This window comes from Schistocerca serialis, chromosome 3 (genome assembly GCF_023864345.2).
Source record: "Schistocerca serialis cubense isolate TAMUIC-IGC-003099 chromosome 3, iqSchSeri2.2, whole genome shotgun sequence".
NCBI classification, from domain to species: domain Eukaryota; kingdom Metazoa; phylum Arthropoda; class Insecta; order Orthoptera; family Acrididae; genus Schistocerca; species Schistocerca serialis.
This window is the reverse complement of record NC_064640.1, coordinates 20,349,537-20,366,077: the sequence shown is the minus strand read 5'-3', so window position 1 is coordinate 20,366,077 and position 16,541 is coordinate 20,349,537. Positions and strand designations below refer to the sequence as shown.

Here is a 16,541-nt window from a genome sequence, read left to right as displayed (position 1 = left end):
CCCAAGAGGTCTTCTCTAAGTCCATACTTTCTTGAACTATTCATCATTAATTTGAACAACATTTCTTTGAATAAAAAATCTTTCAGTGCAAATACCACACACTGGTTCAGATATACGTATGATGTTCTGTGTATGTGGACAGTAACTACAAGACAGCTCAACACATTTTTTCGTAACTTAAACAGTCAACAAGAAGACAATCAGTTCACGATAGAGATTGGCAACAAATCCATAAACTTTCTCAGTCTAACTATTGACATCAGTACACAAACATATTGTTCAAAATTTATAGAAAACTACAAATACAGACACAGAAAAACCTTCTCACTCCCAGCACCTCGTAACTCACAAACACGCAACTTTCCACTCAATGGTGCACCATCTCTTATCTGTTTCCATATCCAAAGAACATTTCAAAGCAGAATTATACACAATGAAATGTACTGCCTCAACCAAAGGCTATACTCCTTATCCCGACTGACTACATCTTGCATTCTTTTTCTTTCTGGTGTCCTTTATCCAGCCAATGTTGAGTCAGGACTGTTATGATTCTTCTCCAGTTTCATGGAGAACCAACCATACTCTTATGTAGATATTGTTACAGTGGGGTTGTCATTCCCAAAATCCTTTTAAAGCTACTGCCTGTGTAGTAATCAGACGGTCTTGTAATCGCATGGTCAAATGTGACATTGTTTTATAAAGTGTTTACACCTCATGTATCTGAGGTGGGATGTGGCAATGAGCCCAGCATTTTCCTAGATGGATGGGGAAAACCACCTAAACACCACATCCTGGCAAGCCAGCACACTGGGCCCAATCATTGATATGCAAGGCAGATTTGATCCAGGGCCAGCACTCCTCCCCTGTCCTAGAAGTGGGTGCTTTAATGCCCTTGGCTATCCAGGCTGGTCACATCTTGCACTGAAAGCAAAAATAGAAAATTATACCCCTCCTATATGCTCTCACTCTCCTGCTGCCTCCAATGTTTGCAGGAAGTGGTGTGCAACCCCACACCTAGGACAGAAATCACAGAGTTTAACCAGAACACTGAAATCCTGCAATTATAGAATTTCCTACTATATGAGGAACGCAACACCTCAGTGTATTTTGGGGCCGATCACCTTTATGTTTAGTCCCTTAATCTCCAGTCAACCAACCAACCAACCAGTCAGTGTATTTTAAATTGCAAGATATGATCCAATTAGTAGCGAACAGAGAGGTATGCAAAATTATTTGTCATGGTTGTGATACTCAGGCAGACACACAGCAACTACGGTGGCTGAAAATGGATGCAGCAGGAGTTGTAGAATTATGAGTCCACATTTTCTGAGCGTGTACTGAGCAAGGGGAACAGCTATCTGCCACAGTCCCATGTTCTCCAATTAGCAAACAAATGCCAAAACTTAATTTTTGTAAGCCCTGCAAGTTAAAAAACATTTGATTCTCAGTCCTGATTTAATATTGAATAACAAAACACTGCTCAGTACTTCACCTCTTCTAAACTCGATTTAATCTTCACAGTTTTCCAATGCTTCTGTTCTGTCTACTCCACTCAATTCCTCCATTTTTCCTGTATTTTACTGCAATTGTATATGTACTCCATATATTCTTTTATTTCTGTATCATCTTCCATATGGAATACCTCATCAAATTATTCTTAAGTATTATTGTCACATACAAATTTTATTTTATTAGGATTGTTAATTTCATTTAAAATGTTGTATAGGCCCTGTTTTTGCAAGTTTAGTGTTAGTGTTTTTCTGGCTTGTTCCTTTTATATTTATTTACATTTTAACTTTAATATTTTTAATTGCATTATCAGTGCAGTGTCAAAGATGACATTTTCTCTGTGCTCATACCTTATTCTTGATGTGTAACATCTTTTTCAATGTTGTTGATGAATGTTTTACCTTTTTTGATGATGGCAGTCAGTAAAAGGCCTTATAAGCTGAGAATCAATTAGCAAAATAAATCAGTACTGTAAAACGTACACAATATTGTGATTTCCATTTACAATTTTTAAATTGAATTTCATCAGTTCAGGAAAAATGAATTAGATCTGCCCCAAATTAATGATAATGGTAATTCATTCTTTGCATGAGTAGTTCATTTGCTCCAACTCACATAAATTTGTAAATACGGTACCACATTAAGTTGCTTTTCCTTTTAAAGTGACACTTATGGTTTTTTAACTTTTTCTGTCATGCTCCAGAGTGTTGTATCTTTCTCTACATACAATGCGAATCTTTTGTAAATACAAAATTTTAATAAAACTGTATAGTTGTCTTGCATGAATACAGATCTTTCTAAATGCATTTTCATAATAAGCATACTAATTATACAAGTAAAATATATGCTAAGATTATACTTCTTGAAAACATAACACCTTTTGTTTTACCAAGCATAACCCAAATTTTTAATTCCAAGGCTCTCTGTTTTGCTTTTGAAGAAAAATACCACATACTCTAGTTAAATATCTGCACAGAATTAGGATAAATCGTGTCACAGCTCAAGTACTATGAAACGTTTACTAGTTAAATTAGTCAATAAAATTGAAATATCTCATGTTACAGGTGCTGCAAGAAGTCCAGACTATATGGTAGATAGCTTGCCAGAAACTTCATTTACTTGTGAAGACAAGCCCACAGAAGGCCTTTATGCAGATGTGGAAACACAATGCCAGGGATTTCATCTCTGTCAGAAGGTGAAAGGCGTCATGACCCTAGTATCCACATTTGTATGCCCACACAAAACAGTTTTCAATCAGCGTGAGGGAAACTGTGACAACTGGGCAGATGTTGACTGCAGACTCTACTCACAACCTGAGCACAGCTTTGTCAGGAAACAAAATAGGAAGCACACACATAACAAAAGGGATACAAGCCAAATATTGAAACCACTAGACTTATTCACTTATTCCAGTGGTGAGTCTGACAATTTAAAGCAAAATATTTCATCAAAAATTCACAGTTTTAGTTCCAGAAGCAAGAATAATGCAACAAGTACACCAATAGCTGCAGGTTCCCTGCTCAGATACAGTAAGCCATCAAAAACGTCAAGCAGTGAGAATAAGTTTGAGCAAAGTAACAGAAGAAAATGGATGAAAATGGACCTGAAACTAGATTTTCCACCAACCACACCTTCATCTCACAAAAGAATAAAACATGAAGTTACTGATGAAAGCAATGAAACTGAGGAAGAATATTATGACTATATAGATGACAGTTATGAAGCTGACCTTGTACCTCCTGAACAGGAAAATGCAAATTTGACAGCATACAAAGACTCCAGTAAGTTTGAAGCTGATTACAGTACACATTTACATTCTAATAATGAAAGTATTGACACAGTAACAACAGATTTGGCCCATACTTCTTCAGATGAGCTTCTAATAGCAGATAGCAATAAAAGTGATACAGATTCTAAGGGAACCATAACTACCTTGCCTTCCGTTAGCAGGTCCAGTAATAATCAAGAAAATGTGAAAATTTGTGCAGAAAATGATACATGTGACTATAAAGATGAGTTGGAACACATAACAAACAAGGAGGGAACAGTTGGCAGTTCTAATCATACTCACAATACAGAAACCTCACCACATTCAGCAGAAGAGCAATTAGCCCATTTCCCCAGTAAAAATAATAAAACATCAGCACCCTATAATGACGAATATGAATATTATGATTACTACATAGAAGACATTGAAGACGAATCAGATGAAATAATTAATTACCCTATGGAACAAACAACAGCTTCTGGTCTGGCTCATGATAGTGAATCTTCCCCTGATGTTAAAATTTCCATTCCACACTCACTTACATCTACTGAAAAATCAAACTCCTCTACAACTGAATTGACAGTATCTTATACAAAGGTACCTAGCACAGGTGCAAATGCAAGTGATTCTGAGGATAAATATAACTTACCAGCAGTAGAAATAGAAGAGGATCTTGAAATTACCCAAAATAAACACTTGGAAAGCAGTTCCCAGAAAGCCACAAGTGAACATGATGGTGAGAATAACAAACATAAGAAATCTGAGAGTGTCCCTGTGACTGAAAGTCCAGAAATATCTCTAGAGGAACCTGTTTCACTTGTGGATGAGAAGTATGATTATTATGATTCTGATTCAAATGATGATGATGCTCAGCTTAATGTGACGTACAAGGAAGTTTTGAATACGAATTTTGGTTCCACTGAAAGGTCACAAAAAGATATAAGTGATGCAAAGAAAGAAAATGTCATGCATCAGCACAGCACAGAAGCCATTAATGAAACAAGCTCTTATGAACATGTAAAAGACGTTACAGAAACTCAGGTTCCAGATATTGAGCATCTTAAACTTCCTGAAGTTACAAATTTTCATGAAGAGAGGACAGACCATTCCATCACCTTACCATCACTATTGGATCATGGTCACAAAATGGATACGGACTTGTTTTCTGGGCCAAATGTCTTACTAGAAAATGGATTGCCTGTGGTTCTTAACACAACTCTGGATGATCAAAACACTGGAAATTTAGTTTCAGAAAATGTTGCACAATTTAATTCAAGTAGTCTTCCACAATATACTGAAAAACACATAAAAGAATCTGATGAAAATAATAACCAGTTTCAAAATCCATTACAAAATGATGGTAAGGAAGCCAAAAGAAACAGTTCATCTGAAAATACAACGCTTCGTACTACAACTTCACAAGGTACTTCTACTCTTCAAATTCCTAACCTTTTTCACCCACCCAAGCCACACCTAGCCTATCATGTAAGACACTCAACTCCTCTGCTTCCCCCAGTAGTCATTCGATCAAAAGATGGTGCCAATCACAAATCTAGAGTTAGGAACAACAGGCATAAAACTAAGAAAACACAAAATGATGAGATACATACAACAACTGAGACTTTCATAAAAAGTGAAAATGACCCCATTATATCAGTATCTGATAATTACTTTTCAACAGATAAGGAACTTATCCCAAATAAAGATGAGATAACATCAACAGACTCAACAAAGAACACAGGAAATATGTTAAGAATTTTAGGTACAGTGAATGAATTCAAAGTGGAACAAAAGACAGAGCCAATTTTTCAGCAAGATACTTCCACACATCCTGAAGAATCCATAACAGTGGTGCCATCTACAGAAATTGCTCTTGGGCAGGCTGTATTAGAAAACGACTTCAGAGTAAAGACTGATGGCTTAGATAGCTGCAAAGGAAATGCTGGCTGTTTACATGTGCAAAGTCAGTATACAACCTTGTCTCCTGTCAGTTACAAGTTTCATAATAAACATACTGATCACTTATCACATGTATCTCAAACTGCTGGATTTCTATCTGAACACACTGAGAAGAACCTACAACAGCCAAACTCCCTTGAACAAATTACTTTCCAAAAATTTAAGGGTAGTGAAGGGAAAACAAAGTCAGATGAACAAGTATTAGGGACTGACATTCCACCGACATCATCAGGAAATAATGTGGATTATGTAACAATAACACCCAAGGTACAGTCATTGAAAGATGCATCTGAAACAGTTACTACTGAATCTCTGTTTCCCACATACACACTATCTGCTATTAATGCCCAAACCAATCAAAAATCAAATCATGACAGTTCAAGGTTTGTGTGCTCCAGTAAAGAACTTTATCGCTACTATCCAGACCCATTAGACTGTCGTATCTTCCACTATTGTTCTCATGGTTTCCATAACCAACAAGTACTAGATTTCAGGTTCATGTGTGAAAATGGTACAGCCTTCAGTACAGACACTCAAAAATGTGAAAATGAAGAGGAAGTACAAAGCTGTTCCATGACTAAAAAATAATGTGGCCATTTACAGCTTACAGTCCTGTTGAAATACAAAATAAACAATGAAACTGAAGCTGATTATTATAATTGGCTTATTGTTGTGCTGATCTGAACTGTGTTCACCGCTACAATGGACATTAATTCAAAGTTGAATTAGTGTTGCTTTGATGACTGAAGTAATATATTCTTCTAAACTTATATTGTACATTATAAGTAATAGAGTTAAACCTTTTCTGGAAAACAGCATAGGATATTTCATGACAGCAGCAACAATACCTTGTATATTGTGCTGAAATGAATTTATCAAATAACTTCATTATTGAAGTTTTGTCTATGTGCTTTTCCGTAAAGGTTTTACTGTGTTACTAATCATTAAGCTTTTGTTTATATTTGTAGTAAATACTCATTAAATACTGTGAAAATGTGAATAGTGTTTCTTGCAAATGTCTGAACAATTCTAATGGATTTTTATAGGCCCTGACAGTTATGTAAATGTTCGAAATTTAAATGAAACAGGTTTTGTTTCCTAATGCTGTATTTAAAAGAAAAATTAATTTCATTATAAAATTGTGTATTATATGTTGAAAGATTTTCTGTTTGTTATCATTTTCATTATTTTCCCATAGCTGAACTATGATGTTTTCTGTACCCACATAATCTATCCTTGGAGTGATATGAACTACTTTCATACCATGCTTTTGGAATACGTGATACAAAATGCACAACTGTAGAATTAAGTGTGCTTTCCCATGTGAGCAAACTGTTGATTCATCTTGAAAATGCTCTTGTGGTTTCCTGCTGTGTAAAGTCAGTCGAATCTATCTTTGTTCTCTACCTTGTGACTCAAAATTCATACTGAAGGTGGAAGGAATATTTTCCATGAACATAAGAATATTTCTGGTCTGGACTACTGGTACTTACCTAGAATTACAACTTGCCTCCAGAAAACAATGGAGAAACACTTTCTTACATATCATTGTAATTCAAACTTATTTCAAATATAAATATGGATACTGTATAGTTTGTTATGCCTCTCTAGGCTCTGTCTTTAGAACTACATACATCATCTTTCATTACACCCAATATTTATTTTTCAAACCAAAGTTTCCTTAAGTAGTTACCTGTGGTAAGCTTGTATATATTTCACCTTTAAGGAAAACTCTTACAATTAATACATCTCTTTCTGATGAACATTACAATTTACATATTTAGTTTTCAATTTGCTTATTTATTTATATTCTAAGAGTTTAACTGTTACCTGAATTGCCAACTTCCCCAAATAGAACAGTGTGAAGAACACTAACTGGACAGACAGGAATATGAACCAGACTGAGATTAAATTCATGTAGTGGATTAACGACTGTTAGTCTGGTACATCAGCCAGCCTGAATGTGGCTTTTATGCATTTTTCTACACTTATAAAGGCAACTGCTGGACTGGTCTCCAATCTCAGCTTTAGGAAATAAGATCAGAAATAGTCATAACACAGAATACTTACATGATTCACAGACAGACCGTGCACTTGAATGAAGCTATCCTGTTGAGTGTGGCACCAGAAAGGGCATCAAACCACAAAGTTAAAGTAAAATATTTTTAAAAAATGCCAAGTCATGAAAACATATGATAGGATATATTCTAAGTGACATAGAACTGTTAGGATGCTATCCAGAATATTTGCAAACTGTGGTCACTTCTGGTGCACAATCTAGATAAAGAGGTAATAAGTAAATTGTGCTCCATACAAAGAACACAAGGTCAATGGTTCAAATGCACATACAGCTGTCCTTATTTAGGTTCTCTGTGATTTCCCTAAATCGTTTCAGGCAAATTCAAGGATGGTTCCTTTGAAAGAACATGGCCGACTTCATTCTCCATCCATCCCCAATCCAATGGGATCGATGACCTAGATATTTGGTCCCCTCCCCTGAATCAACGAACCAATCATACTAGCTAAAGTTATACCAGTTTGTTACACCAGTAAAGTAGTGCATATAGATATTCAGAAAATAGACTTCAGTATAAGAAATTAGTTATAGTTACAGTATAATGTTACAGTCAACCATTTTTAATTCCTAACTCATGAGGTGTGGTCTCTCAGACCACATGACAATTTTTGAACTCACTCTCCAAGGTAAGCTCTGGTGGAATGCTTCTATACTCCTTTGTACCCTCCTTAAGTCACTAACCCCTGAATGTTTTATTGGCAGTTGCATTATCGCCTTATTTGTTGGTTGTTGACACATGATGGGTTTCCTAGACTGTGCATTGTGGACTACATACCCATATTCTAGAGTACAGCACAAAATGTGTTCACAGGAACACATCATTTTTAACACTCCATAGTTTGATGAAACTATTGATAGAAGGAGAAAGCTGTCAGTGGTATACATTAAGAAATAGATGAAAATGACAATGATTTTGTATCACCCATTGATTTCAATTCTGCAAGTAAATAAAGGATCATTCAGAGGAAGAACTTCAGACCTATGGTGATCAAAACCTTTCTGTTTCTCTAGCAAAATATGTTAACTGTTAAGTAAAATTAAATGTGTTCTAAGTGGTTGTAAATAAAATTGTAGACCCAGCACTGAATGCCAATCCTGTAGACTTCCTTTTTATACCTATTGAGTGCAATTTATATATGCAAATTTAAACCCTGCAATTTAGTTTTATGTGAAAACTTACTTGCTATACAGATACTATAATTTTTCAAACTGTGAAATTCAGTTATCTAACAGTTTTTTAGGTATACTATTTAAAAAACAACACAAAAGTTTGTGATTTTATGTGATAGAAGAAAATATTGCAGACTTTATTTGATGCAATGAAATCAACAAGGAGTGTTTAAACAGGACTTAAATAACTGTAAAAATAAATGTTATATAAATTGAATTAAAATTTTCAAATGATGTATGCCTTAAACCTTAGTTTAAACGTAGGGGTACCAGAGGCTGCACCTCATACCATACATTACTGGAAAATAACCTTTTGAGTTAAAGGTTAATGAAATGTCATGGATCTCTTTATAGACATCTAATTATTTTCTTCTTATTTTAACCTGGTTGCTTGCCAATTCTGAAATTACATTTTTTCTCATTACCATATAGATAAGTTACGTACTGTAATGCAAATGGTTATACACATATCCTATTTTGTGTACTTCATCGCTAAACTCTCTACAGTATGCAGCATGTAAGGTTTACTTTTATTGTGTATATTGTGTGTTAAGAAAGTATTCCATTTTTTTATAGGTGGTCGTATGGACCAAGAACAAGACACACATATAAAGTAAACATGCGCTCTAAAACACATATCTTAAGAGCAATGAGAATTTATTCATCTTCACTACTGTGAAAGTGTCGAGTGAGTTATTTCAATTTTGTGTATTGGCAGTTATGGATTCATATTTGTGTTAGGTATCATTAGTGCCGCGTGTTGCTTATGGTCAGAAATTCTTAGTTTTTTTCTTTTTGTTTATTAGCAATGAATATGACTGAAAAGTTTATGAGCAGGTCATTGATGGTTACAATGGGAGATGATATGTTTGTTGTTCACAAGCAAGTTTTTGCAGCTGTTTACTTATGATTGTGGAATACGTTCTGTGCCAGGTGTTTCATCAGCTTATGGAGTTGACGAAAGTCCCTGCTTCTCGGACTAGGGGCCTACAAGATGTAGCAACCATGATGAAATGTGGTAACTCATCTGTAGAGGTACCTGGTTTGAGAATTATAGGTTGGCCATCAGAGAGACTGTCTGGTTTCTTATTATTTTATTGTCAGTCTTCACTTTATTTCTGTGCATAGGAGACTGGAGTGAGTGATCATTGTTTGTTAGACTGAAAGAGATGGGTTTTCCTCCCCATAACTCGGCCAAGGTCGAGCTGGCCGCATCAAGTGCATGCCGTGCACCTCAGACCAAGGATTACTGTAGACAATAATCTGAAATGAAATTAAATAACGATACAAAACTTGATCAGATGGTGTAAAACTATGTCAGTGTGAAACTTGACTCTCAATGCGTTCTGCTGATTAGTTTCCCCAAAAAATCCACTTTTTACGAAATTTCAAAAGCACATAACATTAAAGTTAGGAACTTTTACTTTTCCATTTAAAGTCTGTTTTATGTAAAAATATATGGCAGAAGTTTTCACGAAGCTACCTCTTTTACTTTTTGACTTGTCAGGTAAAAACCAATTTTCGGACCAAATAATGTAAAAACGAGTTACATTAACTAACCTTTATAATGAAGATACAAAGCTAAAATGACAACACTATATTTAATACACGTAATAATGGATCTGTAGCAACTTTCATGACGATACTGTAATTTGATCAAGGTACAAAAGTTAGAAAAGAGGTCACAACTTACCCTCGGTTCCGTTCGAAAAATTCAGGAGGTCAAAGTTTAACAGTCGTGTAACTGAGAATTTTATAGAACATAAACAGGATGCAGCTTTACTCTGAAAAAATAGAAATGTTCTTAGTTTTCAATTAACAACAATATAAATAATTTTGCAGTCGAAATGAGCGCCAGAGGGGCACCGCTGCCAACACTGAAATCATTCTAACAGTAGATGTTCCGCTGGCCGTTCGTACCAAGAGTGTATAAACACCGACGTGTCTTCACTTGAAAGGGGTCAAAGAGTGAGCATGGCGTCGAGGAAGATGGTACGCTACAAGCTCAGCACGCATCTACTCACTCTGCGGACGTGGCTGCGGCCAAGCACGGACTAAGAGGCAACGGTAGCAACTCTGTTATGCCCGATGGTTTTCCAGAGTGTGCTCCCCCTACATTTGCAGCGTCAGACGCTGCAAGAGGTGACGGTAGCACCTGTGATGTGTCCAGCGACTTCCCACAGCGAGCTGCCACTCAAGCAGCTGCTTCAGCCGTAGATGGGTCCAAGGGCTCGCACCCGCGTAAAGAGTTCAGAAGCGACCTGTATTCGTGGCAATGCCTTCATATGCAGTCGCGAAAGCACGGAACATTGGGGGAGGCAGACGGCTCTTCCCAACCAACCACAGGACCACGGTCTCGCAAGGTCCTGCACCTGTGCAGCAGTCTGAAGTTGAGCTTGCTCCGCCAGATGTTCACAGCAGCGCGAACACACCATCTCAGAGCACTGCAAAAGCGAGCGCTGACAACTCGCAGATCTCGGGAGCAAACCTGGCCATTGTGATGGAAACCGAAACAAATTCACGGAAGCGCCGCGCCCACGTGAGCGAGGTTTCCAAACCCACCAAACATTCTGCTGCAGCGAGGCGGCCGCGAGCGAGAATTCGTAGTAAAGCGCCCGAGAAAGGAACTAGAGCACAGAAATCGCGAGAAAACCTTATAAAGATGGTTATGTCAGGCCAGACCGCAAACATACTGCAACAGCAGGAACTCTTAACGGGCCAACGCAACAAGTGGAAACCGACAACCGTTGCTCTAGCCTGAACGACAATGCCAACGAAGCTACAACAACCGACATGGACGTATTCTTGCCGGCCGAGCAAAGAAAAAGATTACCACCTCCACCGCCGGTAGTTATTAACTGGAAAGAGGTTTATAAATCCTTCCAATTTAAAATCGAAGCGGTTGTGTAAATTAATTTTACCGTTCGTCTTACTGGACGCGGCTTGTATAAAGTTATGATGCGCTCCAAAGGTGATGATTCACTGATGAGAACGGTCAGAGACGAAAAACTACATAGTTTTACGTACGCCACAGAGCCAATGAAGCTGATTAAGTCAGTGTTTCGGAAACTGCCCTTTCACTTACGTGAAAAACTGAGCTTTCTTGTTTTCGATGCACGTTCTGTAAGTAAAATGAAGTCTCCAAAGACCCACAAAGAACAGCGTCTGTTCTGCGTGGTGCTCCAGGACAACATCGCGAACAGGAAAATATTTCAAGTCGAGTTCGTCGCAAATATAAAATTCGAATTAGAGAAACTGAGAGGGAAGCGTGGGAGGTACAGTGCTTTAACTGCCAAGATATCCACCACGTGCCTAGATTTTTCACGATACCCACTCTCTTCATTATGTGCCCGAAACCACGCATGTGCTTAATATCCCTTACTACGGACAAACAAACCGAAATACTGCTATTGTCGGGAAGAGCATGTACCATGTTACCGTGGTTGCGCTCCAGTTAGACGATATTACCAATAAATGTCGCATATCTACACTCCTGGAAATTGAAATAAGAACACCGTGAATTCATTGTCCCAGGAAGGGGAAACTTTATTGACACATTCCTGAGGTCAGATACATCACATGATCACACTGACAGAACCACAGGCACATAGACACAGGCAACAGAGCATGCACAATGTCGGCACTAGTACAGTGTATATCCACCTTTCGCAGCAATGCAGGCTGCTATTCTCCCATGGAGACGATCGTAGAGATGCTGGATGTAGTCCTGTGGAACGGCTTGCCATGCCATTTCCACCTGGCGCCTCAGTTGGACCAGCGTTCGTGCTGGACGTGCAGACCGCGTGAGACGACGCTTCATCCAGTCCCAAACATGCTCAATGGGGGACAGATCCGGAGATCTTGCTGGCCAGGGAAGTTGACTTACACCTTCTAGAGCAAGTTGGGTGGCACGGGATACATGCGGACGTGCATTTTCCTGTTGGAACAGCAAGTTCCCTTGCCGGTCTAGGAATGGTAGAACGATGGGTTCGATGACGGTTTGGATGTACCGTGCACTATTCAGTGTCCCCTCGACGATCACCAGTGGTGTACGGCCAGTGTAGGAGATCGCTCCCCACACCATGATGCTGGGTGTTGGCCCTGTGTGCCTCGGTCGTATGCAGTCCTGATTGTGGCGCTCACCTGCACGGCGCCAATCACGCATACGACCATCATTGGCACCAAGGCAAAAGCGACTCTCATCGCTGAAGACGACACGTCTCCATTCGTCCCTCCATTCACGCCTGTCGCGACACCACTGGAGGCGGGCTGCACGATGTTGGGGCGTGAGCGGAAGACGGCCTAACGGTGTGTGGGACCGTAGCCCAGCTTCATGGAGACGGTTGCGAATGGTCCTCGCCGATACCCCAGGAGCAACAGTGTCCCTAATTTGCTGGGAAGTGGCGGTGCGGTCCCCTACGGCACTGCGTAGGATCATATGGTCTTGGCGTGCATCCGTGCGTCGCTGCGGTCCGGTCCCAGGTCGACGGGCACGTGCACCTTCCGCCGACCACTGGCGACAACATCGATGTACTGTGGAGACCTCACGCCCCACGTGTTGAGCAATTCGGCGGTACGTCCACCCGGCCTCCCGCATGCCCACTATACGCCCTCGCTCAAAGTCCGTCAACTGCACATACGGTTCACGTCCACGCTGTCGCGGCATGCTACCAGTGTTAAAGACTGCGATGGAGCTCCGTATGCCACGGCAAACTGGCTGACACTGACGGCGGCGGTGCACAAATGCTGCGCAGCTAGCGCCATTCGACGGCCAACACCGCGGTTCCTGGTGTGTCCGCTGTGCCGTGCGTGTGATCATTGCTTGTACAGCCCTCTCGCAGTGTCCGGAGCAAGTATGGTGGGTCTGACACACCGGTGTCAATGTGTTCTTTTTTCCATTTCCAGGAGTGTAGTAAGGTACTGGCGGCAACTTTTTGCAAATGCTGCGGGAAAGTCTGGCAATTCCTGCGTTCCCCAGTTGAGGCGTATTTCCCCTCTTGAAAGTGAAACTCGCGTAGGTATCAGAATGCAGATATCAGGCCGCATCTCAACAAAATGAATGTTGGTGTGCAGGCGGAGATGCAGAGGCTGCCATTCACTCACTCACTTTGACTTTAGGAGATCTCTGGATCTCATTTCTTTTGTAGTACTGGTAGTTGTAGTGCCTTGCCTACTTAACTGACTATTCGTTTGGCTTTTCAAATGGTTCAAATGGTTCTGAGCACTATGGGACTCAGCTGCTGAGGTCATTAGTCCCCTAGAACTTAGAACTAGTTAAACCTAACTAACCTAAGGACATCACAAACATCCATGCCCGAGGCAGCATTCGAACCTGCGACCGTAGCGGTCTTGCGGTTCCAGACTGCAGCGCCTTTAACCGCACGGCCACTTCGGCCGGCATTTGGCTTTTATAATTCCTCTCTTTTTCATGTGTCTGCTAAAGGTTCCATTCTTTTTTTCTTACACAATTTCTCTCACTGCCGGCTTTATTCGTGCAATAGGTTGTGAGGTAATGGGCGAGTGGTGGCGCCCTGAAAATATTCTAAGTTCAGAGTTGGCGGCCATCGCTCGGGCTGCTCGGCAAGGCGCGGCTCGCTAGTAAGCGCGTAATGCCGTACAACGGCCGGACCACGTGCTCCATTGAGCACGTGGCTGCGAATTCCTTGGTGACACTGTGCGCCGGGAGGGCCAAAGATGGCGGACTTTGTGAAACCTTAATGGCAGACATTTCACAGTTCGTATACAAATTAATAGTAGCCAGATGAATATGATACATCAAAAGAAACATGTACATTACCATTGTTTGCAAGATGATTCTAATGGTGTAATCAGATTTTCAATATATTTGTTAGTTTAAAGTTTAGTATCTGACGATAAATTATACAAGTAACACCCAGCAACGAATTTCCAAAATCTAAAAGGTTCATCCGATTTCGTCGATCAACGTGTCTTTAGAAAGCTATTAGTGTAAACCTAAATTGGTACGAATTACAGGCATGTAAATTAAATAGTACATGAGTTACTGAAGGTCAAAGTGACCGATTACTATCGATCGCGTCAGGCCATAAGTACTCCACAGTTACACGAATAAACGGTAGCTGCATGCTTATAAACATATTTATTCATTCATCTATGTCTTTGTTTATAGCCGATATATACTATTCATGAAGAAATTGGTTAAATATCTACAGTGTTTTAGAAAGCACAGAGACCTTAAGCTACTGGCCTACCTTCTGTTCTGTTCCTTTGATATGTTGTTGTTGTTGTGGTCTTCAGTCCTGAGACTGGTTTGATGCAGCTCTCCATGCTATTCTATCCTGTGAAAGCTTCTTCATCTCCCAGTACCCACTGCAACCTACATTCTTCTGAATCTGCTTAGTGTATTCATCTCTTGGTCTCCCTCTACGATTATCATTTGATATATGTTTATTTAATTTGTTTATGTATCTAATTATGTGTGTTATAGCGTGTTTATGGTCCAGCCGTAGCATTATTTATTTAATTTCAAGTTATTTAAATGTAAATCCAGTATTTCGAATGTGTTTCAATATGTTTGTGAGTATACATTGACTTGGAGACATGGAGTGAGCGCTCTAGCCAATCACAGCGCTCGTTAACTATGGGAGGCGACTACCGAAGTGAATGGAGTGGGTAATTCTGGGCAGTGCGCAGTTCGGAGCAGTACGTCACAGGACACAGGAAGTGCTGGATGCGACGGCGCGACGGACGCGGAGTCGGCGCAAAGACTTGGACAGTGGAGCAGTTCGCGCGTGGTCGCCGACCTGTGCTCTTGTGTGATTTCCGTGGCTTCTGCAGTGAAGTCGTAGTATGCGTTCAGAAGTGAATATCTCGCGAGCTATGTTGTTGTTCATAATTAATTACGTGAAGTAGGAATCTATTGTTTTCCTGTGTAAGGTGCCTCGTGAGGAAGACATTTTTACCAGTTTTTATTGTCTCTTATTGATGTATTCACAATAGTTAGGAAGTGCTGTAGTCAGTAGCCGGCCATGAGTCGGAGAGCATTTCCCACGCTGGCTGGCTAGGTGACGAAGCGACCACATGTCGCGCGTAGTGGGGTGGGGCTCGGCGCTGGACCTTAGCAACAAGCGGCAGCCTGGGAAATATACATGATGGGAAGTACCGCCATCTTGGCGCCAAAGTCACCGATTTTGTTTATTTATATTTAATAATTAAAGTCATTTATGACAACATGAATACTAGGAGGAGCCTCTGGATGTTTAAGACTATTTATCATAATTTTGCCTCGTTAAAATTCACACCCGTTCATTAACAAATGCGTATCTTAGTAAGTACGAACTTGATCGGAAATCCACGAACTCTGACGGAACTAGTAAGAGATACGGACTGTGTACCAAAGTCGGCAGTCGGTGTTAAGAGCTCTTCCTGTCGTGTTCGATGGTAGCCATGCTCTCGGTTACGAGTAGTTTGTGACACGAGTGTTTCATTATTGATCTAATAGGAATAAAAGTGATATTACGGCATTCTGAATGTTAATTTCAAATAAATAGATACCCCAAAGTTGATCGACAGCAATTTCAGATAATTAGCTGCCACCGACAGAGACATCCAATGCGCCAATGAAGAATCTGCACGGGACGACATTTACGAGAGGTGCACCCCGCACAGGTAGGAGGAAATCCGACGACACGACCCACCAAGGCGGATCAAGGAAGGTCCGACTTACATTCGCAAATTCCGGGTGGAAATGCTGACCAGTTGTACTGTACGTCACATATACCAGCCTCTACTCGCGGCTAAGCTGAGTGATAACAGCACCAGTTTAGAAGCGGGGGGATCTTGCACCTGTTATTCAACTTATGTTTTATTTAATTGCTGGACCATTGTCACCAATAAGTGTTTTGCAGAAATATACCACATTCTCAAAAGTACTTCTACTATCGTACTCATCATTTCATTTAATTGCAATCTTTCATTTATAAATTTATATGCTACGTTAATAATTCGCAATTGCCGAGTGATAGAAACCTTCGACAATTCTATTTATGTGTGTATTCTTATTGAATACTGTAGACTCAG

The 16,541-nt window shown here is 40.0% G+C and overlaps 1 protein-coding gene across 1 annotated transcript in view; it reads left to right on the top strand.

Annotated features, from left to right (window-relative positions):
- LOC126469684 (uncharacterized) overlaps window positions 1–8,460 on the top strand; it is a 477,049-nt gene extending 468,589 nt beyond the window's left edge. The window contains exon 11 of the mRNA XM_050096837.1: window positions 2,574–8,460. Within this exon, the coding sequence (XP_049952794.1) occupies window positions 2,574–5,824 (3,251 nt within the window). The 3' untranslated portion in view covers window positions 5,825–8,460. The remainder of the gene's footprint in view (window positions 1–2,573) is intronic.
- Window positions 8,461–16,541: the final 8,081 nt, after the last annotated feature.